Genomic DNA, 27702 nt, shown 5'->3' on the forward strand with positions numbered 1-27702 from the left:
ACAATTTCTTTGGAAGTCAGGTGGATATTACTTCTAAACCATAACATATTTGTAACCTTTGATTTGAGTATGTTGATGATAACATGCAAAGATGTTTATTACAATGTTTTTCTGAATGGTGAAAAATTTAAACAGTGTCCATCTGGAACCACTAAAATGACATCTTGGTATATTCAGAGAATATGCATTGACATTGGTAAGGTTTGCACAACATGGTAGGTGAAAGAAAGTAGTGTACAAAAATTAATGTGTTTTGCACATAAGAAGAAGACAAGAAAATACATAAAAATGTTAAAGCATCGTTTTAATTTTCTTTGTACTTTTTGTTCTCTATTATGGGCTGGAAAATGGTCATCTATTTTTTAATCTGGAAGCATATTTTTCTTTGAAGTCTAACCTTTTCTACTGTTTAAGAATATAGAGGACAGAAATATTTTAAAAGGATACTGATAGCCCTTACCATTCATTTTTATTGTGCATTGAAAGTATAAGGTATTTTTATTTCTTGATACATAACCAGATTAATATCACTACCCTTAAAAATGGCTAAAATTCCATAAGTGATTTAGGGTTAGAATCCAGAGTTGACAAATTACTTTCTGTGTGTCTCATCTATCTTCTTCAGAGGGTTTCTATCTTTCTTTCTTTCCTTTCCTTCCTTCCTTCCTTCCTTCCTTCCTTCCTTCCTTCCTTCCTTCCTTCCTTCCTTCCATCCTTCCTTCCTTCCTTCCTTCCTTCCATCTTTCCTTTCCTTTCCTTTCCTTTCCTTTCCTTTCCTTTCCTTTCCTTCTTTCCTTTCCTTTCCTTTCCTTTCCTTTCCTTTCCTTTCCTTTCCTTTCCTTTCCTTTCCCTTTCCTTTTTCCTTTCCTTTCCTTTCCTTTCCTTTCCTTTCCTTTCCTTTCCTTTCCTTTCCTTTCCTTTCCTTTCCTTTCCTTTCCTTTCCTTTTCTTTTTCCTTTCCTTTCCTTTTCCCTTTTTCCTTTCCTTTCCTTTCCTTTCCTTTCCTTTCCTTTCCTTTCCTTTCCTTTCCTTTCCTTTCTTTCCTTTCCTTTTTCCTTTCCTTTCCTTCCTTTTTCCTTTCCTTTCCTTTTTCCTGTCCTCTCCTCTCCCCTCCCCTCCCCTCCCCTCCCCTCCCCTCCCCTTTCCTCTCCTCTCCTCTCCTCTTTTCTTATGGAGAAGTGTTAGAAAGCTAAGTCATAGACTGTTTCTTCCATAGAAGCCAGCTTTTGTTATGTTGACTTTTCTTAAGCTGTTAGGTGTGATGGCACTCACCTTGATGAACATTTTTCTTTTTAGCATCTCAAAGACAAGTTTTGGAATTTTATCTTCTACAAGTTCATTTTCATTTTTGGTGTGCTGAATGTCCAGACAGTGGAAGAGGTCGTCATGTGGTGCCTCTGGTTTGCTGGACTTGTATTTCTGCATCTGATGGTTCAGCTCTGCAAGGACCGGTTTGAATATGTGAGTTTTTAGCCAAGTTCTTTGCTTGCTTAGTGACACGTTTGCCAGGTTTGAATTGTGCAATATGAATGAGCTACAGCAGGCATTCTGGGGTAGCTCTCAAGGGAAAAACTCCTGGATCCAGTATCCATTGCCTGTTTCTTGAGGGACTTTCTATAGCAGCCAAGGGATGCAGAATCAATGTCTCCTGGGGAAGTTTCCTTCCCAGCCCCATGGTGTATTATTACATTACAGCCCAGGTGGGGTCAGTTCAGCTTTACAAAAAGTTTTAATTCCAGTGTAAGGAAGCCTTGATATATAAACTGAGTACAAATCTGGTTTCTTCTGGATATTTTCTGTTCTAGTCTCCTATTTTTGCTCCCCTCACCCTGATTCTTGGAGCTGCTCTTTCTGACTAGTTTACACTGTTTTCACCCCTGGACCAGGACTGAATTAGGCTTCCTTGGTCATGGGAGATTGTATCCTTTTTTTGTCTGGGTGTGGATCTGCCTCTTGGCTTCAGATCAGAGCTGTGCCAGTGAACCCCCACCCTGTAGTGCTCATGGGTCCTGAGTAAATGTGCACTCACAATTCTGCTGTCAGTGAATCCCCCTCCAGGGCCTTGTTTTCCCCTGTCTTTACCCCGTCCTCATGGACCTGGTGGCCCTTGCCCCTCTGTGTGAGTTGATCTCACTCTCAATGCCTTCATTTCTTTCACAATTCAACCCCTATTTGTGGTCACAAACAGGAGCTTCTAACCTCCCGAACTCGTTTTTTATCTACACCTACTACCTCAGGAATCGCAGCTCCAGGCCTTCTTTCCAGGCAGTTGCCTCTCCTTGCATAATATTTAACATGACATTGTACTAGAAGTAAATCTGTACCTGGATTACATTTCTGCTGCCCTATCCCTAAAGGATAGGCAAGATTGAGAAAGAAGCGCCGTCCTGAGTCCTGTAGAATGTTAGAGGACAAAATTGGATACCCTTGGAAGATTGCTTCTAAAGGTTTATAATCCCAGTGGTAGGAGGATCCTTGAGAATAGGAGATGAAAATATAATGCATATTGTTATATTTGGTAAATTAAATGATAAAAATCTCTAAATACCAGTTTACACTCATATTTCGTCATTGTAGAATTTTGCCATATAGAAATGGGATGCTTTTCTGTGCTTAGCACAGACCCCCAAAGCAAGGACGCCAAGATTGACCTTGAGTTTCTCAGTGACGTTTAACACTGCCATGAAGAAGGATGAGCTATCTTCCTGTTTTGTGCGTTTCAGCTTTCCTTTTCTCCCACGACACCAATGAGTAGCCACGGTCGAGTCTTGTCCCTGTTGATTGCTATGCTGCTTTCATGCTGTGGATTGGCAGTTGTCTGCTGTGTCACAGGCTACACCCATGGAATGCACACCTTGGCTTTCATGGCTGCAGAGGTGAGGGGCTGGACACAGGGTTAGCTCTGATTATATTCCTATGTATTTTCAAGGATGCTGGAAGATTACTGACACATTATTTTCACCCATGAAGTGATGGTTGGATATTTGGACTTTCATTTTAGCAAGCATTTATTGAGTTCCTTTTCTTGTGTTCGGTACTGGTACTGAATGCTTTTGTGTGGTACTTACCACAACCTAATGAAAAATAATCATTTTTTCCAGCATTTATAAAGTACTTACTATATGCCAGTAATTGTTCTAAATACTTTACATGTATTGACTCACTTTATTATTCCTGTCTGTGAAAGGGGACTGAAGCATAGAGGTAAAGTGAATTGCTTAAGGTTCAAGGGTGGCAAGTGGCACAATCCAAGTTCTCTGATTGGTGGTGATTAATAATTAAATACTCTATTATAATTCTTTTTTAGATAGGGTAATTTTCAGGACAATATAATGAATGTGTAAACTTTATTCATTATTTTGAAGGAAAAATCTGAGCCATCCATGAATATTTTAAAATTTAAAAAATTTTTACTCTTTTAAACCTTTCTGAAAATACCAATTTCTGTTCGGTAGAAATCAAAATTCCTTGTACGTCCTTATATTCAGTGGTTATATTTGCTTTTTCTTCATGCCAAAGGCAAAATGCTTTTACCCATAATTACTGTTATTAATTAAAAAAATGAGATATCAGATATACTGAAGCTAATTGGTTAACATCAAAACACTTATTAAGTTTGAACTACTAATTAGGAATTTAGTAGAGCAGAGTTAAAATTTATTTCTGGGCCAGGACATATTGCCATATGCCTGTAGTACTAGCTACTTGGGAGGCTGAGGTGGAGGATCATTTTAACCCATGAGCTATCATCAGGCCACTGCATTCCAGCCTGGGTGACAGAGCAAGACTCTGTCTCTGTAAAATAAATAGATAGATAGGTTAATAACATTCACTTCAGAGTATAACATAGTAAGAGTAAAGTTAGAAAAAGAACATTTAAATACTTAAAAACATTTGCAATCCTAGTTGAATGCTTTCTGTATATGAAAGGTATATAACTATACTTCCTCTTGAAATAAAATCTGTTGAAAATTTTATTTACACCGACTTATATTAATTAGTTTGCTTTAGATATATTGTATTATAAAGCACTATTTGAATTATATTTATGTTTGCTTTTTTTGGTTCTCTTTCATTTATTAATAATATTAGACCAAACTTTGAAAAACATACACCTAAAAATAAACACATTCAATTGGGCCTGTTGAATTATACTATAGTATATACTTTTAGCTTGTTATTGTTTATTCTTTTAAGATAATTTATCATGTTACAGATTCAGAATTTTGAACTAAATCATATTCCTTTTTTTCACAGTGTTTCTCTCTCATGTAAAGTATTTTTCATTTATAAATGAGAGTTTAGTCTTAATGTAACAGTTCTCTTTTGATAGATTAAGAGGAAATTTTTCTTAGTATCAATTTCTATAAGATACTATGAGAGGCTTATTTTGTTTTTTATTTCCTTTGTTCTCTTTTCTTCTGGTGGACCAGGGAGTACACAGGGCACTAGGGAGAGAGCAGTACTCACATCTAGGACAGTAGTACCTAAATTATACTTGGAGTTAGAATGTCACCAAATAGTCAGACACCCTTTCAGGTAATCAGTTATGGTGGCTTAATGCTGCATGAAATTGAAGTGATTGTTAAACCCCTAAGGTGAACCTCAAGATTGTATGAGTCATCCCCAGGAGATGAACGGATGTGATTGGTTGTCACCTATTAACAAGAAAAGGCTCAATAAAATTTAAGTTTCTAGGTCATGAAGATAGTCCGTGGAAATTTGAAGTAGAGGAAATGGTTGGTAAATTTGAACAATATGCTTTTTAATTGAACTGAGAAATGTTTGTCTTTTATGATTTTGTAAAAGTGAGTTTGGCCTGAGCAATTCTAAATTTTACTAAAAATATATATATATACATATCCTTTTTTATAGTCTCTTCTTGTGACAGTGAGGACTGCTCATGTGATTTTACGGTGAGTAGAAATTTGGGAAGGAGGTGATTGAGATCTCATACAGTTGATTTTAAGATATAATAGGTATAAGATATATAAAAATGTGTTTTTTTAACATGTTTAAGCCAAATTCAGTTGTAATAGTAAATTATTAAGGTGTTTTTCTCTTTTCATTGCAGATATATAATTCACCTCTGGGACCTCAACCACGAGGGGACCTGGGAAGGAAAGGGAACATATGTGTATTATACAGATTTTGTCATGGAGCTCACTCTCTTGTCCCTGGACCTCATGCACCACATTCACATGCTGGTAAGTTCCCTTATGAGGAGCTCTGAGGGCTAGACTTTCAGAATCAGGAAGCTTGGTTTGTATATTAAAAAAATGAAATCTTTGAAATAAGATGTGGATGAACCACTTAAAAGACTATAAAAATGAATGCAGTTGTGCACCCTTCCTTTTTTTTTTTTGCCATTGGGTGTAAAGCAGTGTTATGGAACCACTTTGGCTGGTGCCCAACTCAGGAGGTGTTTGCTGTTCTTGAAGACTTAGTTCATTCTGCTGACCAAGTCAGTAGATAATTCTTTTAGCATGAAATTAAGGGGCTGCTTCTCCCCATAGTCTCTGTGGCTTTTAATATGTGGCAGTTACTTTGTAATGGGGATTCTTGTAGTGTTAGCTACTTCATGGATTCATACATTTTCCATCTTTATAATTAAAAACAAAGTCCTTATACTTAATTCCTGCTTCCTTCATTGTTTACATTTTACTTTGATGTGTTAGAAATTAACAATGTTGTAAATCTGCTTCACTGGTTAGCACTTCGGTGATCTAATAATGGTGAGAATCAACATAGTTGATGGGCAATTTATTTAAATTATAAGCCTTTTCAAAGTAGCAATGACAAATTATTGGGTTAGGCACAGCACATCTCTAAGTCTGCTTTTTGAAAGTAACTTTGAAAATGTACTGTTTTTAAAAAAAGTGCCAAGTGCAGTAGCTCGTGCCTGTAGTCCTGGCTGGTGGTGAGCCTGGGGCAGAAGGATTGCTTGAGCCCAGGAGAGTGAGACCAGTCTGGGCAACATAGCGAGACTCGTCTCAAAAAAAACCCCTAGAATCATAATAATTCTTCTGTTAAAAAGGAGCCCTCCCCCAGCCAAAAAAGGGGAAAACAAGTGCCCAGAGATAACTGTTAACATTTTGTTGTATTTATTAATAACTGCTTCTTTATATATTCAAATATATACATTCATAAATTGAGATCATATTTTGGACATATAGTTTAGTTTTTTTAGCTAATGTATTATGAACATTTTCCTATGCTAGCAACAATTCTTCTAAACCATTTTAATACTTTAGGATAAAAATTTCATCATACAGATGTGCCATGATTTAATTAACCAAAGCCGTGATGGGCTATTTAGATTGTATTCAGTTGTTTGCTATTTTATATCTTTACATAATTTATCACATATTAGTTTTATAATGATAATTATATCCTGCTTTTTTCACTTAACAAATACTATTTTCCCATGTAATTGACCTTTAAAACTGTTACATATAAAAATAGAATATTAATATGTAATTGTGTATCACAGTAAATATAATTAATGACTATATAACATTATATGAATTTACAGCCTAACTGTTCCTCTGCTGGGCATTTTGTTCATTTCCATATTTTCTTTTTTTATAATTGCATGGATAGGCCTCTTTTTGCTTAAAGCTTTTGAATTTCTGATTAGTTTCTCAGGAGAGATTGCTGGTGATGGAATGACTGGGCTCAACAGTGTGTACATTGTTTAGGGTAATGAAATACACATATGCATTTGCTTTCTGAAAGATTGTTCCAGTTCACCGTCACCAGCAATTAAGAGCTGCTACTGCACTCTGCACCTCATCAGTAGCAGGTTCACATTCATTTTCTTGTGTGTTTTACTCTCTTTTTCTCTATGTTTAAGTTATTTGGCAACATCTGGTTGTCCATGGCCAGCCTAGTCATCTTTATGCAGCTGCGTTACCTGTTTCATGAGGTGCAGCGTCGGATTCGTCGGCACAAGAACTATCTGCGTGTGGTTGGTAACATGGAAGCCAGGTAAGAGCACTGGTTGATGTCGCCCAAGTTTACTCCTTTTAGCTCTTCAAAAATAATGAATCCCAGAGTATAATAGAACTTGATTTCATAAACTATTAACAGAATGGTGAGGAATACGGGCTCTGGAGTCCGACTGCCTGGGTGTGAATCCTCACTGAGTTGCTATGTGATTTTGGGCAATTTACTTAACTCCTGAGCCCCAGTTACTGCATCTCCAAAATAGTGATGATAACAGAACCTTCTTCCTGGAACTGTTGGGAGAATTTCATAATATAATTCATGTACTTAGAATAGTACTGGGCACACAGTGCTTAATAAGCATTAGGTTATCATTATGTCATTATTTTATCGTCATTCTTATCAAATAGAAGTTTCCTTGGGTTTCTGCCCTCTTCCTTTCGTGAAGGTGGGCCTCTCAATTATTCTTCACACCTGAATGTTTGCACGTACACTTAACTGAAGGAGGCACTCATTTGCCAACTGAGGCTAAACCAAGCCTGAAGGTGTAAGATTAATGGGTATCCTCTCTGTGCATAGGCGACAGTTTGGATCTCTGAGGGTCTTAGTCCTCTAATTTGCCCAGGAGTGTTTTTTGAAGTCATCACTAACAGCAGCCATTATTAAGCCAAAGTTAGTTTCTGTGCATAAGTTTCTCACTCGCTTTTTAATGGGCTATGAAGAGAAAGCAGTTACAATGTTTTGATTGTGAAATTTTTTTTACTGAACACGGTTTCTCTGTAGCTGTGCTGTTACAAAGGTGAAGTGTATAAAGTGGTGTTCAGTATGTGTGTGGCATTGACAGCGATTCCTGCTGGGCTTGTTTTGTGTTTGCAGGTTTGCAGTTGCGACTCCAGAGGAGCTGGCTGTCAATAATGACGACTGTGCCATCTGCTGGGACTCCATGCAGGCTGCAAGGAAGCTGCCCTGTGGACATCTTTTCCACAAGTAGGAGCTTCGCGAAGGGCCGCTTGGGACTGTTACTCTGTCCGGGGCATGTGGGTACTTTTTGTACCCAGGCTCAAGACTAATCCTAGCAGAGGTCTGGGGATACCTCAGCCTGGCCTTGTTGCTGACACTGAGTGTTAAGGGAAGCTCTTGAGTGTCTTTCTTTATCCCTTAGCCTCTTCCCTGTTCACAGAACTGTTTCCCATCCACAATTTGCTATCTTAATTTCAGGGTGTGTTAGCAGTCTTCACATTTCTCATTTCAGCTCTGAGGTACAGCACATATGCCTATAAGATTTAAAAGAAAGGGCTAGGGGGAAACCTTTGCTTTTAAACAGCTTGTTATCTAACAGGGAAGAGAGAATATGTATTTTTGCATTTTGCACATGCCCAAAAGAAGCATAAAGACCAGAGAGGTGGACTGGGATGAGCAGTGCAGAACTGTGACTGCTGCTATCAAGGATTACAAAACAGGCTCCTCTGTAAACCTTCACGATTGGAGTAGTAGATGTGCTATTTATTTTCAGAGATCTCATAGGGACTCTATCTGTTTAACGTAAATCTTTCTTTTTATAGATTTGATGTTTTGATGTTGCTAGATCTTTTTGGCCTTTTGTATTTTTTGGCCTTTTGCATCGTAGTCATTTTTGCATGTTGAGAAAGTTCTGATCTTTATATCTTTAATCCTTCTTTCCTTATTTTATATTCCCAAATAGTTTTTCTTTTTCTTTTTAATATTAGAAGGGCTCTGGAGCTGGAGTCTCAGTAACACAACAAATTTATTGACAGATTCTTTTCATCCCCTGGATGCTGTGTTGGGCTTTGGAGATAAAATGAAAATGACATGTATGCTCTTTGCTCTCGTGGAGCTTACAGTCTAACGGAGGAGTCAAACGTAAATTAACCAGGCACATTTATGAAAGTAAAAGTATCAATTGAGATTACTGCTCTAAAGGAAAGGAACGTGGTTCTTGAGAGCTGGTAAGGAAGGAATCTGACTCAAATTTGGGGAAAGTGACTCTTGAGGACAAGTAGTAGTTAAGTCAGCAAAGGGAGGGGTCAGGTGGAAGAGTATTTGAACAGGGAGCATGTCTGCAGCAGGAGGCAATGTGGTGTGTTGAAGGAACTAAAAGAGAACCTGTGTGACTAGAAGTCCGAGTGTAAGAGGGAGGAGTATTTGCTGAGGCAGGAGAAGCAGGCAGGGTGTAGAGGGCCATTGGGACGAGTGAGAAGCCCTTGAAGGTGTTTAGGGTTGGTGGATAATATTTGCAGTTTGAAAAATCAGGGGGGGTAGTTAGTAGCTGCCGCAGTGGTTCAGGGGGGCGTTGAGAGTGGCTTGGACTGCAGTGGTGGGCGTGGAGTTAAAGAGAAGATGGATTTGAGAAGGATCAGGGAGGGTGCGGTGCTGGAAGGGCTGAGGGACAGTGAGGAATGGGAGCCGTGTCGGGGTTTCTCTTAGTTTTGTGGCTTGTGCAGTTGGTTGTATAGCAGTGCTGTTTGTTGAAGTTGGGAAGACCAGGCAATTTGCACACGTTTCTCGAAATCCTTTCAGTTAGTTCCAAAGGAGCTTGGAGGCTAGTTGGGAAAAAAACTCAGAGTATATTTTAGCCCAGAAGTTATATTTTCAACCATATGATTCGATTAATTTTAGAATTTATATTTTTTGATTGAGGCAAAATTCAAATAACATACAATTAACCATTTTAAAATATACAATTCAGTGGCATTTAGTGCATTTACAATGTTGTGCAGCCATCCTTCTGTCTAGTTTCCAAACGTTTTCATCACCCCAAAATAATGCTCCGTACTCACTAAGTAATCACTCCTGCTGTTCCTCCCTCCCCACCTCCCAGCACCCGCCGATCCACGTTCTGTCTCTGGATTTGCCTGTTCTGGACATTTCATATAATAGGAATCATACGATATGTGACCTTTTGGGACTGGCTTCTTTCACTTAGTGTAATGTTTTTGTCGTCATCCAAATTGTAGCATGTATCAGTACCTCATTCCTTTTTATGGGTGACTTTAAATAGTTGTGTAATAATTAAACAACTTGTTTACCCATTCATCCATGGATGGGTATTTTGGTTGTTCCTACATTTTAGCTATTGCAGATAATGCTGCTGGGAATATCTGTGAACAAGTACCAGTGTGAATACCTGTTTTCGCTTCTTTTCAGTGTATGCCTGGGAGTGGAACTGCTGGTTCATACGCTTGTTCTATGTTTAGCTTCTTGAGGAACCGCCAAACTGTTTTCCATAGCAGCTGCACCATTTTATATTCCCACCAGCAAAACATGAGGGTTTCCGTTTTCTTCACATTCTTGCCAGCACTTGTTATTTTCTGTTTTTCTTATTATATCTGTTCTTGTGGGTATAAAGTGGTATCTCACTGTGGTGGGTTTTGTTTTGTTTTTTAGTAATAATTCTCAAATGTAATTTTTTTTATTGTAGAATATTCATAACATAAAACTTACCATTTTAACCATTTTTAAGTGTGCAGTTTGATGGCATCAAGTACAATCACATTGTTGTACAATCTTCATCACCATTCACCTCCAGAACTTTTCATCTTTCCAAATTGAAACTCTGTCCCCATTATACAGTAAGTCCCCTTCTGCCTTTCCCCCACCTCTTGGCAAACACTGTCTGTTTTCTGTTTCTATGAATTTGACTACTCTGGGTACCTCTGCTGACTTTGGTTTGCTCTTTTTCTGGTTCCTTAGGTATAAAATTAGGTTGTTGATTTGAGAGCTTTCTTCTTTTTAGGCATTTTTACTATAAATTTCCCTCTGAACATTGCTTTCACTGTATCCCATAAGTTTGGGTATGTTGTGTTTTTGTTTTCATTTGTCTCAACGTACCTGATTTCCCAAGTGATTTATTCTTTGATCCGGTGGTTATTTAGGAGTTAGGATTTAATTTTAAAACACTTGTCTGCCTTGGGCGGAGTGAACAAATCATTGTTAGGACATCCTCTTGGTTTGCTTTACTTTGTGGCTTTGGTAATGGAATGGAAGCAGGGTCCTTTGCCAATAATCATAAGGCAAATTCATTTTAATCTGTGGTACAGTTAAATGTCTAGATTCTAGTAGACACAGTGGCTAGATAATTTGTTGCTATATAAGATATTTGTGCAAGATTTCAGAGTCTAGAGTCTGCTTTCTCTGAAGTTTGGTTTCTTTCAGGTATGGAAATCTAGAACTTTTTTTTTAAAGGCAACTATATCTAATCAGTTGTACTCACCTTGGAGTTTTTAGGCTATTATATTTAGTGTGGGAGGTTTCTGCAGTCTATGAAATAAATTTAGATTTGCTTATGGAAAGTATGTCACAGTGTAGCAAGGAAGGCAAGGGTCTTGCGTACTTTTGTAATCCCCCACAAGGCTGATTTTACTAGTGGTGTGACTTAAGGTTGTTCATCAGGAGAAATGGACTTTTTAAAAATATAATTGTTTATTTGACTAATTTATCACAAACAGGAACTATAGGTACTTTATTATTTCAAAATACGATAGAGTTGGACGTGCATATAGACACACTGCCTTATTTTATCACACACTCTTACAACACAGAGAGTAAGAAGTAGCTCCGTCTTGGCCTCTGGAAAATTTTTGTTACATAAGTAACGTTCGATTGCTGGAGACTTTGAGGATCATCACATGTGGTGAGGTTCTCCTTTATAACTTTATATATGCACATGTTCATAGATATTGTGAAAAAACCAGTTCATTTTTTATTCAGTGCGTACTTGAGCTCTTAGAAAAATAATGAATTCTCATAAAATGGGACGAGAACTTGGAGATTACTTCATCATGCCTTTTCATTTTTTAGTGGAGAGGACTGGTCCAGAGAGGTTGAAGGATTTGCCTGGATCACACAGCTAGTTAGTGGCACAGTTGGGACCAGATCTCAGATTTTCCACATCTTATTCTAGTACCCTCCCCTTTAATGGATACCACAAGTATTTATTGAGTGTCTACCATAATTAGGATGTTATCATCTGCTGAGAGAGGACAAAAGAAGCTTCAGCCTCGTTGGGAAAGCAGAATGCAGAGAGAAGAGGGAGGAGGAAGTTAAGGGGGCGAGTGTAAGGGCGTGGCGATAGGTAAGCTAGGAGAGGAGGGAAGGAAGGACCCGAGGGTCTGTCGTGCTTGAGGAAAAAGTGGATTGGGTGGGGGTGATTTAGCAAGTTTGGTCCCAGAGAAGTGAGCTGGAAGGAGAGGAGCTTGAGTGAGTGAGGGAGATCTCTGAAGTCAAGATTCTGAGGACAAGGTCAAAGTTAAGGTTATGACCATGTTAGTGGGCAGCTAAAGCAGAGTGAAAGACAAGATCATTGGGGCGGAAGACTCAAAGACATGAGAGGCCAGGTTGTTTATGATTTGGCCACATGCACTGGAAAGGAAGGTGGGGAGCCATGCTGTGAAGTCTTACTGAAGAGGGGTCATGACCAGGAACCTGGTGGATCACTGTGTATGGTAGAGAATTAGTGGTCACAGCTCTAGTATACGCTACAAGTATATCAGAGTGAAGTCAGACAAAGAGATAATGTCCGCAAATGTTTCTCAACTTTTAAATCTCACTAGTGGTAAATAGAAAATAAAATTGGAACATGTTTGATACATTCAGAGTACTTTTGGTGAATTCTCACAAAATATGCTGAGGAAGTATGTTCACATACCTTATTTTGGACTTTTTGGTAGCTCCTGTCTTCGTTCCTGGCTAGAACAAGACACCTCCTGTCCAACATGCAGAATGTCCCTTAACATTGCTGACAATAACCGTGTCAGGGAAGACCATCAAGGAGAGAACTTGGACGAGAATTTGGTTCCTGTAGCAGCAGCCGAAGGCAGACCTCGCCTAAACCAGCACAATCACTTCTTCCACTTCGATGGTTAGTTGGTTTCAACCTCTAAAACTATACTCAAGGGGTTTTCTCCCCTAAGGGTATGCTGTTGTAATTATAAATTGTTCTGTACAGACCAGTTTAATATTGTACAGTCTTGGGCCTCATAATGATCTTTTGGTCAATGATGGACCCCCCTCTATATAGCAGGGGTCCCATAAAGTTATAATAGAGATCAAAAATTCCTATTTTCTAGTATTTACAATACTATGCTTTTTTTTTTTTTTTTTTTTTTTTTGAAGACAGAGTCTCACTTTGTTGCCCGGGCTAGAGTGAGTGCCGTGGCGTCAGCCTAGCTCACAGCAACCTCAAACTCCTGGGCTCAAGCGATCCTACTGCCTCAGCCTCCCAAGTAGCTGGGACTACAGGCATGCGCCACCATGCCCGGCTAATTTTTTCTATATATATTTTTAGTTGGCCAGATAATTTTTATTTCTATTTTTAGTAGAGACAGGGTCTCGCTCAGGCTGGTCTCGAACTCCTGACCTCGAGCGATCCACCTGCCTCGGCCTCCCAGAGGGCTAGGATTACAGGCGTGAGCCACCGCGCCCGGCCTATAATACTGTGCTTTTTAATCATTATTTAAGAGAACACTCCTACTTATTTAAAAAAAAAAAAGTTAGCTGTGAAACAGCCTCAGCAGGCCCTTCAGGAGGTATCCAGAAGAAGGCCTTGTTATCACAGATGACAGCTCCGTGCGTGTTACTGCCCCTGAAAACCTTCCAGTGCGACAAGGTGTGGAGCTGGAAGACAGTGACATTAATGATCCTGACCCTGTGTAGGCCTAGGCTAGTGTGTGTTTGTATCTTAGTTTTTTAACAAAAATATTTATTACATAAAGTAAAAACAAAAAATTGTAAAAATAGACAAAAAGCTTATGGAATAAGGATATAAAGAAAGAAAATATCTTTGTGAGCTGTACAGTGTGTTTGTCTTTTAAGCTGTTACTACAAAAATGTCAAAAAGTTAAAAGATTAAAAAGCTTTTATAAAAAACCTTTTTTGTAACAAAGGTACAGTAAGCTATGGTTAATTAGATAAGGAAAAATGTTTTTATAAATTTAGTGTAGCCTAAGTGTGCAGTGTTTATACCGTCTGCAGTGTGACATTACAGTAATGTCATAGTTCATCACATTCACTCACCACTCACCACTGACTCAGCCAGAGCAACTTCCAGTCCTGCAAGCTCCATTCATGGTAAGTGCTCTATACAGGTGTACCATTTTTTTTAACTTTTATACCATATTTTTACTGTATATTTTCTTTGTTTAGGTATGTTTGTGTGCACAGGTACGTAGCACTGTATTACAGTTATCCTACAGCATTTACTATGGTAACGTGCCGCACAGGTGTGTGGCCCGGCAGCAACAGGCTACACCGTATAGCCTGGGCGTGTCGTAGGCTATGCTATCTAGGTTTGTGTAAGGACATGTTGATGTTCACACGAAAACAAAACTGCCTAACGAGCATTTCTCAGAACATGGCCCTATCATTAAGCTATGGCTGACTGTATTTCAGTTTTAATTGAAAGTGTTCAGTATGAATGGACAGACAGACAGAACTGACGGGCTGCTCCAGGCACTTTGCTGGATTTTGTGTCAGTCTGTGTGGGTGGGGGCAGAAAGGTGGAGGTAGTGAAATTGAGTCAGCCATGCCTTCAAGGAGCACACTTAAAAATAGTTAACCTTTGCTAATAACTTACTGCATTGGTGTAGTTTTTAAGCATATAATAAAGGATCATTGAGTAGCCTTTCCAGTGAGTACCAGAAACAGAATCAGAACTGGAACCCTGTTGTTTTGTTAATAAAATATGAATATTCTGCCTCTGAGCAGTGTTGAAAGGAGTTGTAATAAAAACCACACTTAAAATTCTAAGGCTGTGGGCACCATATCAGGGGCTAATTGATCATCCTTCCTTTATTCACATTGAGCCGTTGTTGATTTTCATCAGTCTAGTACCACTACATTCTCTGAGTTCATGTTTCCAGTTATTACTGTAAAACAGGCACCACTGGAATTTCCTTAGGAGGAGTGCTTTTCAGATCTTTGATTTGAGCTTCTGGGGGTGGAGTATGGTGGGAACGGTGGGATGTTCGTGAAATCCCTCAAAGGAAGGACCAAGGGAAGTAGAGTCATGTCTCCCAGAAGAATAGGTGAGGGTTGCTGGGCCAGCTGGGCCTGGCATACCAGGGGTCTACAGGGCGTGGTTTGGAGGATGTGCCAGGTGACACTTTTGAAATACACTATAGCAGTATTGGAGTTGGATCCTGGCTGTGTACGCCATTATTTTATGAATTATTAATATTAAAAATTTAGTCAAAATAGATGAAGTCAACTTTATTTCTCCATAGTAAGTACATGAAATAAGCATCTATTTTTTTAATGAGTGCATTTTGTTTGGCAAGACCTCTGAGATGGCCGTTTAACTTGATTTATATTTCATGCCTCAGCGCTTCTTTGGGGAGGAATGAAAAAGCACCCTTAAATGTGTGGCTTGGTGTTGGGTTTACAGCCAGTACTTGGTGGTGGTATATCTTGGGCTCGCCATTCCTTCAGGATATAACAGAAGCAGCAGACTTCTTGATGCCATTAGTGCACAAGTCTGTGTTGTAGAATAGAACTCTTTGAAAAGAATTTTGAATACCAAACCTAAGGTTTTTAAGATTATTGGAGAAGATACTTCTTGAAAGCAAATGTGAAAACAGTGTCTCCAAATGAGTAGCAACATGTGTACGGTGTGAAAGAGAGGGGACAAACTCATCAGTTGTAGCAGTTTTAGAGCCAGGGAAACCTTCCATGTATCCCAGGCCGAGAGAGTAGGGGCTCGTGTGGGTCCAGGGCCGCTGGGACGCAGGGAGCCTAGTGGTGCAGTGTTCTAGAGACTGCCTGTCTGGCTTCGCATCTTGGCCATCATAACTAAACTGTGATCTTGGACAAGTTACCTAACTTCTAAGTGCCCTGGAGACCAAAGACCAAGGGGATTAGAGTCGGGTCTAGAAGAATAAAATGGGAATAATGGTAGGAGGTAGCAAGTGGGGTTTTAGTGGGAACTAAATGAGCCAGTCCACAAGGAACACTTGTTACAAGAGGCTTGGTGGCATACTGTGAGCCTTCAGTGAACACCAGCATTCTTACAGGGTGGCCAGCTTGAGAGTAGATGACACAACATGGGGAGGATCAGGGCTCTAAAGCTTGTGCTGGATTCTTGTTTGTTTCAGGGTCCCGGATTGCAAGCTGGCTGCCGAGTTTTTCGGTTGAAGTGATGCACACCACCAACATTCTGGGCATTACGCAGGCAAGCAACTCCCAGCTCAATGCAATGGTAAGGACTGCGGACTGCTTTAAGGGGACAGCTAGGGATTAGGAGGGCGGGTCTGTGCAGTGTGGATGACCTTGTCGGGCTTGCTCTGCTCTGGCAAACTAGCAGAATTTTCAGGGGCTTTTTCTTATTATTCGTTGAGCCTGCTTGAATTCCTGTGTTGTAAAATTTGAAATGAGTTTAGAAGCTGGCTTTCATTTTGTTTCTGTGGCAGATAGTCTAACCTTTTCTGAGCGCTACCAGGTTCACTCTGTTGTGACGTAGGCCTCCCTTGGGACTCTCCCTTGATTTTACCAAAATGTTTTTAGGGAATTATTGACTAGAGTGAATGATGTGCTTTTTATTAAAAATTGTATGAGGCCTACCAAATGTGGGTTTTTTTGCCCCCCATCCCCTCCCTCTCCAAAAATAAATGTGTGTGTGTGTACGCCTTGAGATGTTGAGGCATGCTGTTGGCTCAAGGATGTTATTCAGATACCTCCAGTTTCTTTGTATTTTTCCAAAGGTGTGTATTTTTATTTTATAATTATGGAGAAACGTGTTTCGTCATTGTTGAAAAATCTAGACTCATTGTTATAATAAATGCATGAGTCTTAAAATGCAAACCATATTAGTCCTGCTTGGATTAGGACCCTTGCCTGACCTCGCTAAGCATGGCCAGTACTTTGGAAGGTCATTGGTTCATCTGTTCATTTGTTAATTTGTTTATTGAACAACTGTGTACACAGAGCCTGTTTCTACAACAAGCCCTGTGCTGACTACAGCACCTGTATCATCAACAGCAAAGACGTGTCTTACTCTCATATAGGGTAGATTCTCCCTGGGGAGACAGATTATAAACACAAACAAACGAGGTAATCGCCGGTGGTGATGAGTGCTCTGGAGGCAGGAAGGCAGGCAGTGTGGTGGCGTGGGTGGGTAAGGGCTATTTTCGAGGAGACGTTTGGAGACTGCTCTCTCTGAGAAAGTAATATTTCAGCTGAGACAGGAAGGACGAGATGGAGGCAGATTGGGAAAGGAGGCAATGGAAGCAGTAGGTGCAAAGGCCATGAGGTGAGAATATGCTGATAACTGAGAAATGTCATTGTGGTTGGAGCCTAGCAAGTAGAGGACGAAGATTGTGATATAAATTGAGATTACAGAGCCAGAACATGCAGGGTCTTATAGGCTACAGTCAAGTTTCAGTTTTGTAATGGAAGTATTTGCAGGCCATTGAAAGCTGTTTATATAGCCCTCCACCACCACCACGAGGAGACTGATGGGACGTTTTAAAGAACGGTTTTGCTTCTGGGGGGAGAGTGAATTTTAGTGGGTCAAAAATGGAAGCAGTGGAACAGGTTAGGAGGTTGTTCAGTAGTTCAGGCAAACTATAATGGCAGTGGCTTGGATGGGATGTTGGTAATAAAGATGAAAAGAAATGGCAGATGTAAGATACTGTTGTAAGGTGAACTGACAGGGCTTCGTGCTTTGATTTGGATAGGGTGGTAGTAGGGTGTGGGAGTGGAGGGGTGAAAGCTGCCGTGTTGGGTTCTGGGTAAGCAGCTGAGTCCATGGCGGTCCCATGTACTGAGATAGGCAAGACTGGGGGAGGAACAGGCTTGAGCACTGGGCTGCAGCTTTATGTTTGGGCAAGTTTGAGATGTCACATAGGCCATTCTGGACCTCAGTGAAGAAAAGAAGCAAGAGGTGCACACTGGGAATTTTAGGTCTGTAGGTGATATCTAAATCAGGGGACAGAGGTCTAGCAGAGAGGGAGAAGCCATGACAGCCAATTGAGAAGCAGGGAAACCAGGAGAAGGTGACAGCACAAGCCCAGAGGAGTTTGGGTTCCCTGGAGGGAAGAGTCAAGTGGGTGGGAGTTCTTAGAAGGTGAGGTCACAGAAGGGCATGCTGGCTTTGGCAGAGTGGAGGCGATTGATTAGCTGGAGAAGAACAAGCACTTTTCTTGGCCTGAGGTTCCCAAATACTAAGTGATTCCACTTACATGCAGTATCTAAAGTAGTCAAACTCTTACAAACAGAAAGTAGAATGATGGTTGCCAGGGGCTGGGGTGAGGGGAAATGGGGAGTGTTGTTCTCTGGATGCAGATTTGGAGGTTGGTTCTAGGACCCTCCTCAGATACTCAAGTCCCTGATATAAAGCGGTGTAATATTTGCGTATAACTTACGCACATCCTCTCGTACACTTTAAAACATTGGTCCCCAACCTTTTTGGCACCAGGGACCAGTTTCATGGATCAGTGGGGGGAGGGCAGGGGGAGGGTATGGTTTTGGGATGATTCGAATGCATTTACATTTATTGTGCAGTCAGACCTCTCTGCGAATGATAATCTGTATTTGCAGCTGCTCCCTAGAGCTAGCATCACTGCCCCTGCTGCAGCTCAGACCATCGGGCATTAGAGTCCCATGAGGAGCACAACCTAGATCCCTTGCATGTGCAGTTTACAGCAGGGTTCGAGCTCCTGTGACAAGCTAATGACGTGGCTGACCTGATAGGAGGCAGAGCTCAGGCGGTGATGCAGGTGATGGGGAGCAGCTGTAAATACAGATGAAGCTTCGCTCACTCACCTGCCACTCACCTCCTGCTGTGCCTGGTTCCGAACACACCAAGGACTGATGTCAGTCAACGGCCTGGGGGTTGGGAAGTACAGCTTTAAACCATCTCTAGATAACTTGTAATACCTAATACAATATAAATGCCATGTAAATAGTTAGTATACTGTATTGTTTAGGGCCTGTACATGTCCAGTACAACCATTGTAGATCCATGGTTTGTTGAATCTGAGGATGTGAAACCTGAGGATAATGAGGGCCGACTATACATGAGGGCCATACTTACAAATGGTTAGGATGGTAAATTTTATCAGTTTTTGGCCATAGTAAAAAAAGGAGGAGGAGGCCTGGCTCCTGCTGGCTCTTGCTTTCTCCATGAAACCATTAACCAGGTCATCTGCAGAGAGCAAGAGTGACATCGCAGTGGGCAGAGGTGGTCTGGGAGTGCAGCAGCCCATGTGGCCACTGCCGGGCTCGTGGCAGGCTTGGTGTGTGTTCTGTGGGGTCAGGCAGCTGTCAAAGCTCTGCAGGTGGACTGTCGTCCCCTCACACCTGCCTCCTTAGTAAAGTCAGACGTCATGGGCATGCGACCCTCCTAGGAGTGAGAATTTCATTCTTGGAATTGGTGTGTTTAGAATTCTCAGGCAGGCCCTGTGGCTGTTCTTCCTCCAGTTCTGTGATGGTTTGGAATGCACTACTTTTAGTAGAACTAATTTACTGGAACCATGCATTTTTTATTAAGATCCAATATTTAACTTGCTGGATTTTCTAGAAGAAAAGCTTTGGTCTACTAAAATGAGTCTTAAGGATTTTTTTATTTGGGAAATGAGGGGGAAGCTGTTTAAGAATAGAGAGGAATTTTGTCTTATCATAGAGGTTTTCATATATTCTTCCCCAGTTAGCTTTGATTTGACCTAGGAAAAAAATCATCGACTCATATTTACATGAACACTAAGGGGACCACAGGAATGTGGAGGTCCTGGGGCCTCTGAGCACTGATTTTCCCGCCAGCGCCCACCAGCAGTGCTCTGAGCACAGCTCTGCAGGCGTCACCTGGTGCTGTATGTGTAAAGCAAAAATAAAATCTGGAGCTGCTTGGATGAAAGTGGGTGGTGGTGTGCCCAGGCCCGTGCCTGCTGTCCCTACACACAGGCCCACCCTCGAGCCTTAAGTGGACTTGGAGTATTTTCTAGACTACGAATTGAAAACGACAGGTCCAGGGCAATACTAGGCATTGGCATTCTTTATAATCTTTTTTTTTTTTCCAAATTGAGATATAAAAATTTACCTTTTTTAGTGTCCAGTTCAGATCCCACTGTTGTATAACCATCCCCGTAATCAAGAGCTAGAACTGTTCCACCCCCCTCCAAAATTTCATCGTGCCCCTTTCGAGTCACGTCCTTCCCCCGCCTCCGGCCCCTGGCACCGACTTAGGAGTTTTCTTGCCTCCAGGATGTCATATAAATGGAATCCTGCAGTTGGGCTGTTAGACTCCTTTCACTTAACATAATGCATTTGAATTTCATCCGTTACGTGTTTCAGAAGTTTGTTCCTAAATTTTAGGAATTATATCTTTAAGGAGAACACATTTTTATACTCAAGGTATACTGAGCTTTAAAATGAATACTTTTAAAAACTAAAATATTCTAGTTGAGCCTGTGTTGGGATCCAGCAGGAGGATTTCTCTGCTTTTTTTATTTTAAAATTGATGCTGTCCCCAGTTTCCTGTTGGCATCCTGGAAACATACTACTAAAGGGACTGCAGTTTGAAGGTGATCTGCAGAATCGAGGTGGCTTCCTTGCTGTGTTTTTGAGGCATGTCGAAGTCACTGCCCAAAGCCTGCCACGCACTGCGCCTCCGTGAGTAACTGTTGAGAATGAACATTTATGCTCTCTCTCTGTTTGTGTCCCTGTAGGCCCATCAGATTCAGGAGATGTTTCCGCAGGTTCCGTACCACCTAGTGCTGCAGGACCTGCAGCTGACACGGTCGGTGGAAATAACAACAGACAACATTTTAGAAGGACGGATTCAAGTACCTTTTCCCACACAGGTAAAACTGGGGTTTTAAGCATGACAAACGGAATCTGTCTTCACAGAGATTTAATCCTCTAGATTAACTTCTTTAGTTACTTAGCAACTGAATATCATTTGTGATTTAATGCAGGGTTTCTGTAAACTCCCTAATTTTCCCTAAATAATGACTGAGAACAGACCCACCAAAGATGAGGACACATGTGTTCGGGTAATTTTTTGTACAGATACACACTGCAAACCAGCCTGCCTGGCCAGTCGAGGAGGTCATGGCATCAGTTCCTGCTGGATGAGGATCAACAACTTTTTTCTGTAAAGGGCAGATAATACATTTCTGGGCTTTGCAGGCATGAGAGTCCCTGCTGCAGCTTCTCGACTCCGCTGTTGGAGCACTAACGCAGCTGCAGCTGTGGACAGTATGTAAATGAAGCACTCACTTGGGCAGCACAGACACTGAAACTGGAACAATACAGAGAAGATTAGCATGGCCCCTGTGCAAGGAGGACATGCAAATTCACAAAGTGTTTTCTAAACATATGTGGATGAATGAGCAAGACTGTTCCAATAAAACTTTATTTACAAAAATAGGCAGAGGGGTGAATAACGCCATCTGTCCCTGATGGGCTTTGCGCACTGGTGTGGAATTCCATTAGGTGCAGCTCACATCTCTTGGAGGTAGTTTTGATTTTTAAAGGAGGTCGATTTTCTGGCCCATCACATAACCACTTTGGTGGGTACAGGAAGTGTTAATATAGATGAGCTTTCTGGCAGGACCAAAGAATTTATATATGACCAAGGAATAATCTATCAAAAATTATTCATTTTCAGTATGCAAAAATATATGGAAATCTCTTAATAAAATTCTAAAACTTGAGACTCTTTGAAGAGGGAAGGCGTATGGCCCCCGTCACAGGGGCTGGGATACTGGATGTGGCGCCCAGTGCTCAGCTGTCTGGCCTGGCCGCTGGCTGTGGATTTTCCCAGAAGCAGACCCTGAAACAGGTTCGAATGCAAATAGTTAATTTGGGAAGTGATCCCAGGAATCATTGGTAGTGGGTGGGGCTGTGCAATAGGGAAAGGACCTCGGCCAGTAAAGGGCTAGTTATCATCAAGTTACCACCTGCGTGACTAAAGCTCCCTCCACCTGGAACCTCCGGGATCCAGCAGAGAACACATTATCCCTCCCGAGAGATGGGCAGGGTGTTTATCCACTAGTTCCCTTCAGTCACTGCTTGAGGGCTGCCTCTGGGGGTGGCAAAGTTACCTCCTGCAGCCGGAGAGCGTGCTCAGGCTGTGACACACGGAAATTGGCCAGCACCGAGACAGTCAGACTCGGGGGGCGTGGGCCAGACCCCTAAGCATCTGCAGCGCTGGTCAACAACCTACACCGGCTAGAAATGAGAATAACCGCAATCCCTGTTCCACAGGGTGTTAAAGGGAAATGAGACAGTCATGTTCTGGTTTTCCTTGGTGCCATCCACAAAGTTAAGTGTACAGTCAGTGTTACCACTGTTGTCATTGTTTTGTGCACTTGCTGTTACTGAAAGGGAAACTAAATGTGGAGCCACTCGCCAGCTCACCAATGTGGAGCCCCAGGCCCCAGGTGCCTTTGTCTTGCCTTTACTCTTTGTAGCATTTTCATTTCTTCGATGCTGCAGACTTCATTCAAGTTACAGACTGGGTTAGGGACCAGAGCACCCTCTGCCCTTCAGGGTTTCCCTGTCCATGTTATTTAATTTCTGAATAACACTGCTTTTGTGGTACTGTTTCTCTTACAGCGGTCAGAGAGCATTAGACCTGCGTTGAACAGTCCTATGGAGAGGCCAAACAGTGACCAGGAAGAGGGAGAAACTTCCGCTCAGGTAAGACCAGCATGCCAGCAAGAGTGAGTCCATGGGGTCGTGGAGGAGGACTGTGGCCCCTGGCAGTGGTCATCTGCAGTTGTGGTGTCTGTGAAGCTTAGGGCAAGCGTACAGAAGGCGGCTGCATGCTGTGTCTGTCTCAGTGTCAAAAATTAACAAATTAGGCTGCGCCCACGGTGTGGCCCGCGTTTCCACACAGGGCTTGTGGCCCACTCCCTGGGGCTCGCCCTCGTGTTCCCCCCAAGCCGGCCCTGCCACCTCAGTTCGAGTGGGAGCCCAAAGAAGGGCAGGGAGCTTGGCCCAGGACCCTGAGGTGCCCCGACTCACCCGCACTCGGGTGGGGGTGGACTAGGGCAAGCTCTCCAGGGAGCCGAGCCCGTGGACATGCTCTCCCCCTCGCCTCCCTTGTCCAACTCAGGATTTCTAGGTACTTCCATACATTTTGCAAAAACAAGACCTCCTGAGCCAGTTTGAGGTGGGGGAAGTGTGGCTCTCTTGGGAACCACTTTGGGTGACTTGAGGCTGCCCTAACCAGAGCAGTGCCTCTGTCCGGCCTCTACTCCCCTGTGCCCTTGGCCCTGCGCCCCAGGGCTCCGGCGCCTGCGCCTCGGCTACAATTCCCATTTGCTCGATCGGCGGCCACATGTCCAGAGTATTTTGTTACGAGTCCAAAAATAAAAACCAGACAATCCTGTCTTTGTGTCTCCGTGTTTGCCACATGCAGGCCTTCCTGCATGTGGCTCAGGGCTAGGGTGGTGCTGCCTCCCTCACCGGGGTGAGCCAGGGCTCTCCTGGAGGCAGCGACTGTCACTGATAAGTGACACGGAGGCTGCTTCCACCTCTCATGTTTTTCCTGCAAATAGGAAACAGTAAAATCTCCTAGGACTTCTTCAAATCTGTTTTTGGGTTAAAGTTCTCATATGCAAATCCATAGTTGGCTTGTAGGTCATTAGAAGAATGGCGCCTGGCTTGTGAGGAAGGAGTTTGTCTCTGCATCTGCTGTTTTCGGCTAGCTGGCTTAGCCGAGCTCGAGCGCTGACTGGCTCTGGGGCAGCCGTGGGTGCAGCGTGTTCTGTCTCTGTCGTGACTCTCCAGCTCTGTGGTTAGCGTTAGCATGAACATTTCTGGATTTTTTTTTTAGTATGGTAGAGAAAAGTACTTATTTCACAAGGGAATGTGGTAGGTAACATTTTTGGTCATTTCTCAGGAAGCACTAAGTCCTTGGATAACAATGTTTATGGAAACCTCAGCCCAGTAAGTGCATCAGCCTCCTCTTCCTCAGTTCTGAGTCTGTGCCGCCCGGCCTGGGCCGGTGTCGGCAGGTTCAGAAGCCGACGGCAGAGCAGGGGCCGAGGGGGCTTCTGCTCTCTTTCTTTCCTGTCCTCTACTCACTGGCTGTCTCCTTCTACCTGCCGTAGGGCCAGGCTTGGGGGAGAGGGTCAGGGTGGGCCGGTGAGACCCCAGCTGCCTGTGTACATGTGTGTGTACATATATGTGTGTGTAGATGTTGTCCCAGCATCTCCCTGCCCTGCCTTGCACCAGAAACCTCACATGGACTTCCTTTGAACTTGGGCTGGCTATTTATGACCACCCCTGCCTTCGTGGGGATCACATTGGCCCTCCAAGTAGTCCTTTGGGCACAGTCTACTGTCAGCAGCCTCAGGCTGGTTCCCTCTTGCAGGGCTCCATGTAAATGCCAGGACACACAGTGTCCCCTGCAGCCAGCAGAACTCGCTCCCATCGCTGCACATGCACCCTGTGTTTTGTCTGCTCCAGCCAGTTTCTTTCTTTCAGGTTTCTCAGGTGTATGTAGTCGCCAGTCCCAGTGTCTCCCAAACTCTAGGGGATGTGAGTCAGGCTCTCCACGTGGCTCTCTCGAAGTCCCTTTGGGCTCAGCCGAAGGCAGGAGAAGGTGGCGAGTGTGGGCACAGAAACGCTTCGCACACCGGGAGCTCCCTCCGCCTCCGCTCTGGCCTAGCGGTGGGTGGCGGCCGATGCCGCAGCCTAGGCTGGGTCTGGTAGTGTGAGCTGCGTAGATGGCCGGGCGCCTGCGTGAGCATGTCGTGGCCCGTGGAGCTTCAGCCAAAACCAGGAGAGAGCCCCGTTCTAACATCCTCGACACAAGGAACCACATAATCTATTGCATCTGTTTTTTAAAGACCACTAATGTTTACCTTTTTTACCTGCTTGACTCCATTTTGTGCAGTAGATATGATAAAACTTGATCATATTTTTGAGCAGTTAGTAGAATTGAACAGAAGATTCCCAGAATGCAAGCTAGCAGTTACCTTTCCGTTACATTCCAAGAGCACAGTCTGGAGCTGCTTGTGTTTTTCATACGGGCCATCATTTACTTCCTGCGTGGATGTCGAGCATCTCGTGTGAGTCGGGTGCCGTCCTAGTGGCACACGAGCCACGTGCAGCAGGCCTGCCCTCAGGAACCCGTGCCTCCATTACACGTTTGCGTGTGGCTCCCGTTTCCTGCCTCCCTGGCGGGCTGTGGCCCTCCCTGAGTCGAGAAGAGCCTGTCTAGGGGGCGCCCTGGCTGCGGGAGAGTCTGCTCGGCAGGGCGGCCCTGCTCACCCCGCCTGTCGCTTCCCCGTGCCCAGGCGGAGCGCGTGCCGCTGGACCTCAGCCCTCGCCTGGAGGAGACGCTGGACTTGAGCGAGGTGGAGGTGGAGCCCAGCGAGGTGGAGGACTTCGAGGCTCGGGGGAGCCGCTTCTCCAAGTCTGCGGACGAGAGACAGCGCATGCTGGTTCAGCGCAAGGACGACCTCCTGCAGCAGGCCCGCAAGTAAGTGGCGTCTCCAGCCCGGCGGTTACCAGCCCCAGGTCGGAAGCCAGCGGCTAAGTGTTGTCGTCATGTCGGGTCCACATCTTCTGTTAAACAGGTGTCAACATTGAAAAGCCATTACGTGTCACCTAAACACTCGGCTTACAAGGCTCTTGAGAGAACAAGAGCGTCTGGCGACAGTGGGCCCAGCTGGGCCCTTCCGGTGGGCTGGTGCCCTCACGCGTCTCCGCCGGGCATCTCCAGCCATGCTCGCGCGGGATGGCTTTACTCGCCAGCGGTTCTGAGCCCTTAGATTAGTATCTGAACTGCTCCGAGAGGGGGCGCTGCCATGCCCTTGAGGTAGACTTAGAGCCGGGGAAACTGAGGTCTAGAGAGGTATCACTGGTCCGGCCTTGGTGGCCAGCTCCCAGTCCTCTCTCGGGACCACGTGGCCGGGCGTGCAGTGTCCTGTGGGCGGATAGGGGGTTTATTTCCACTCCTGAGGACGGGGCCAGTGTTGTGTTCATCCGGGTGGGTTTTGTGCCCTGCACAGGCCTCGTGGTTGTGGGGGCTCCGTGCCGGGGGTGGGGAGGGGCTGTGCCCCTCGACAGGCTCCTCCCCGGTGTAGAGAGGAGGTCCGCTCGCCTGGTCAGGGTAGGCGTCTTTCTCATGGGCTGGTGCCGAGTGACAGCTTCACGCAGGTGCCTGGAAAACGGGGAAATTCAGAGACATTCCGTGTGTGTTCCAGAGCTTCACGTCTCTTTCCTGCGACTCCTGCTTTTTGTAGGCGTTTCTTGAACAAAAGTTCTGAAGATGACACGGCCTCAGACAGCTTCCTCCCCTCAGAAGGCGCGTCCTCTGACCCTGTGACCCTGCGTCGAAGGATGCTGGCCGCCGCCGCCGAGCGGAGGCTTCAGAAGCAGCAGAGCTCCTAGCGCTTCCTCGCCCGCCTCGGCCACTGCTGCGCCCGGGCCCGGCGGAAGAGGCCTGCCCGGTCCTGCCCGCCGGCGCAGACGCGGGCTCGACTGCATTGCCGCTGTATAAAGCATGTGGTCTTCTAGTGTTCGGACGGCTGGCAGATTTAATCCTCCTTTGTAATACTTTCTATGTGACGTTTCTCTCCCGCTTAGAAACACTGCACATTAACTCTAGGCACGATCTCTTCTGGCATCGACGGGATTTCTCGGGGGTGGGGGACGATCAGGAGGAAGTGGGCGACCACCTGCCCGCAGCGGGCAGCTCCGATGACTGCTTTATGCTTAAGTCACAGCAAGGGCTGTGAGTGCCACGTCTGGCGGGAAGAGCGTGTGCCGGGGAAGATGTGTACAAAGCAGAGAGGAGATGCACAGCGTGAGCCCGGCTCCGTGCCGTGGGGCCACGTCCGCTGTCACACTGCTGTCCTTGTTGAGGAAGCACGGGCTCTGGGACCCTGCAGCTGGCAGGGTGTCTTGGAAAAAGAACTCTCGGTTTGATCCCTGCAGCAGAGGAGGGGAAAGCCCAGGGCTGCGAGTGTGTGGAGGTGACCCCTGTCCCATTACATCCGGGACTGACTCTGAGCCCCCTATCCAAAGCGGCTTCATTTCCGTTAACTCTGGTGCTCTTGCATCTCCTGAGAACACCTGTGCGTCTCTCCTCTCTGCCTCCGCGCCCCTGCGCACGGGAAGGGTTAAGCAGCCAGCTGTGGTTTATGGTTTAAATTCCTTGGTCAGGTGAATTAGGCAATTGCCAAAGCCTGTGGGTTTGGTCCTTGGAGAGATGTGGGGCCTCGCAAGATGGGAGAGCAAGTTTTGGGGGGCTTTCCTGAAGAAATAAAAGATAACTTTTGTAGCTCTCTTCTCTGGAGCCCTCCATTTCCTTTCTTTGTTCCTGCTGGTTCGAAACAGAAAGGTGAGAGGTCGAATCCACACGCCTTGCAGCAGACCCAGGTCCCAAATCTTTTCAAATTCTTCACACATTTAACTTTAAGGGTTTGAAACACGCAATCATAGGTTATGTAGTTCAGTTTTATGTCCCATTGGATTAAGTTTTTTTAGTGTTTGGAAGCATAGTTTTATGATAGTCCTTTTGGGAAAAATCCAGTATTATCCAAAATTATTGGCAAAGTTAAATGTATTTTACATAACTGCAAGTTTTTAGAATGTTGAAAAGTAATTGAAAAAAGGGTGATAGGTGAATATTTAGGCAGAGATAATTTATTTCAATAAATCTTTCAAAAGCCTTACTTTGAAATGCTATTAGTAAATTTCTGTGATTTTTTTTTTAAATTTGTTTTGCTAAAAGCATAGCTGTTTGTTTTTATTGTTAAAAAAATAATAAAAAGCAAACTCT

The 27702-nt window shown here is 43.8% G+C and overlaps 1 protein-coding gene and 1 non-coding gene across 2 annotated transcripts in view; both read left to right on the forward strand.

The window, feature by feature from the left end:
* Nucleotides 1–27702, forward strand: part of AMFR (autocrine motility factor receptor) — a 39106-nt gene extending 11404 nt beyond the window's left edge. The window contains exons 3-14 of the mRNA XM_045533695.1: nucleotides 1296–1460; nucleotides 2723–2875; nucleotides 4875–4915; nucleotides 5074–5206; nucleotides 6856–6989; nucleotides 7824–7934; nucleotides 12635–12825; nucleotides 16055–16158; nucleotides 20624–20758; nucleotides 22518–22601; nucleotides 25211–25395; nucleotides 26162–27702. Of these exons, the coding sequence (XP_045389651.1) occupies nucleotides 1296–1460; nucleotides 2723–2875; nucleotides 4875–4915; nucleotides 5074–5206; nucleotides 6856–6989; nucleotides 7824–7934; nucleotides 12635–12825; nucleotides 16055–16158; nucleotides 20624–20758; nucleotides 22518–22601; nucleotides 25211–25395; nucleotides 26162–26309 (1584 nt within the window). The 3' untranslated portion in view covers nucleotides 26310–27702. The remainder of the gene's footprint in view (nucleotides 1–1295; nucleotides 1461–2722; nucleotides 2876–4874; nucleotides 4916–5073; nucleotides 5207–6855; nucleotides 6990–7823; nucleotides 7935–12634; nucleotides 12826–16054; nucleotides 16159–20623; nucleotides 20759–22517; nucleotides 22602–25210; nucleotides 25396–26161) is intronic.
* LOC123625576 lies at nucleotides 21169–21275 on the forward strand. The gene has a single exon (XR_006730581.1). It is a non-coding gene; the product is annotated as a U6 spliceosomal RNA (small nuclear RNA).

The sequence above is a fragment of the Lemur catta genome, chromosome 20 (genome assembly GCF_020740605.2).
Source record: "Lemur catta isolate mLemCat1 chromosome 20, mLemCat1.pri, whole genome shotgun sequence".
Taxonomy (NCBI): Eukaryota; Metazoa; Chordata; class Mammalia; order Primates; family Lemuridae; genus Lemur; species Lemur catta.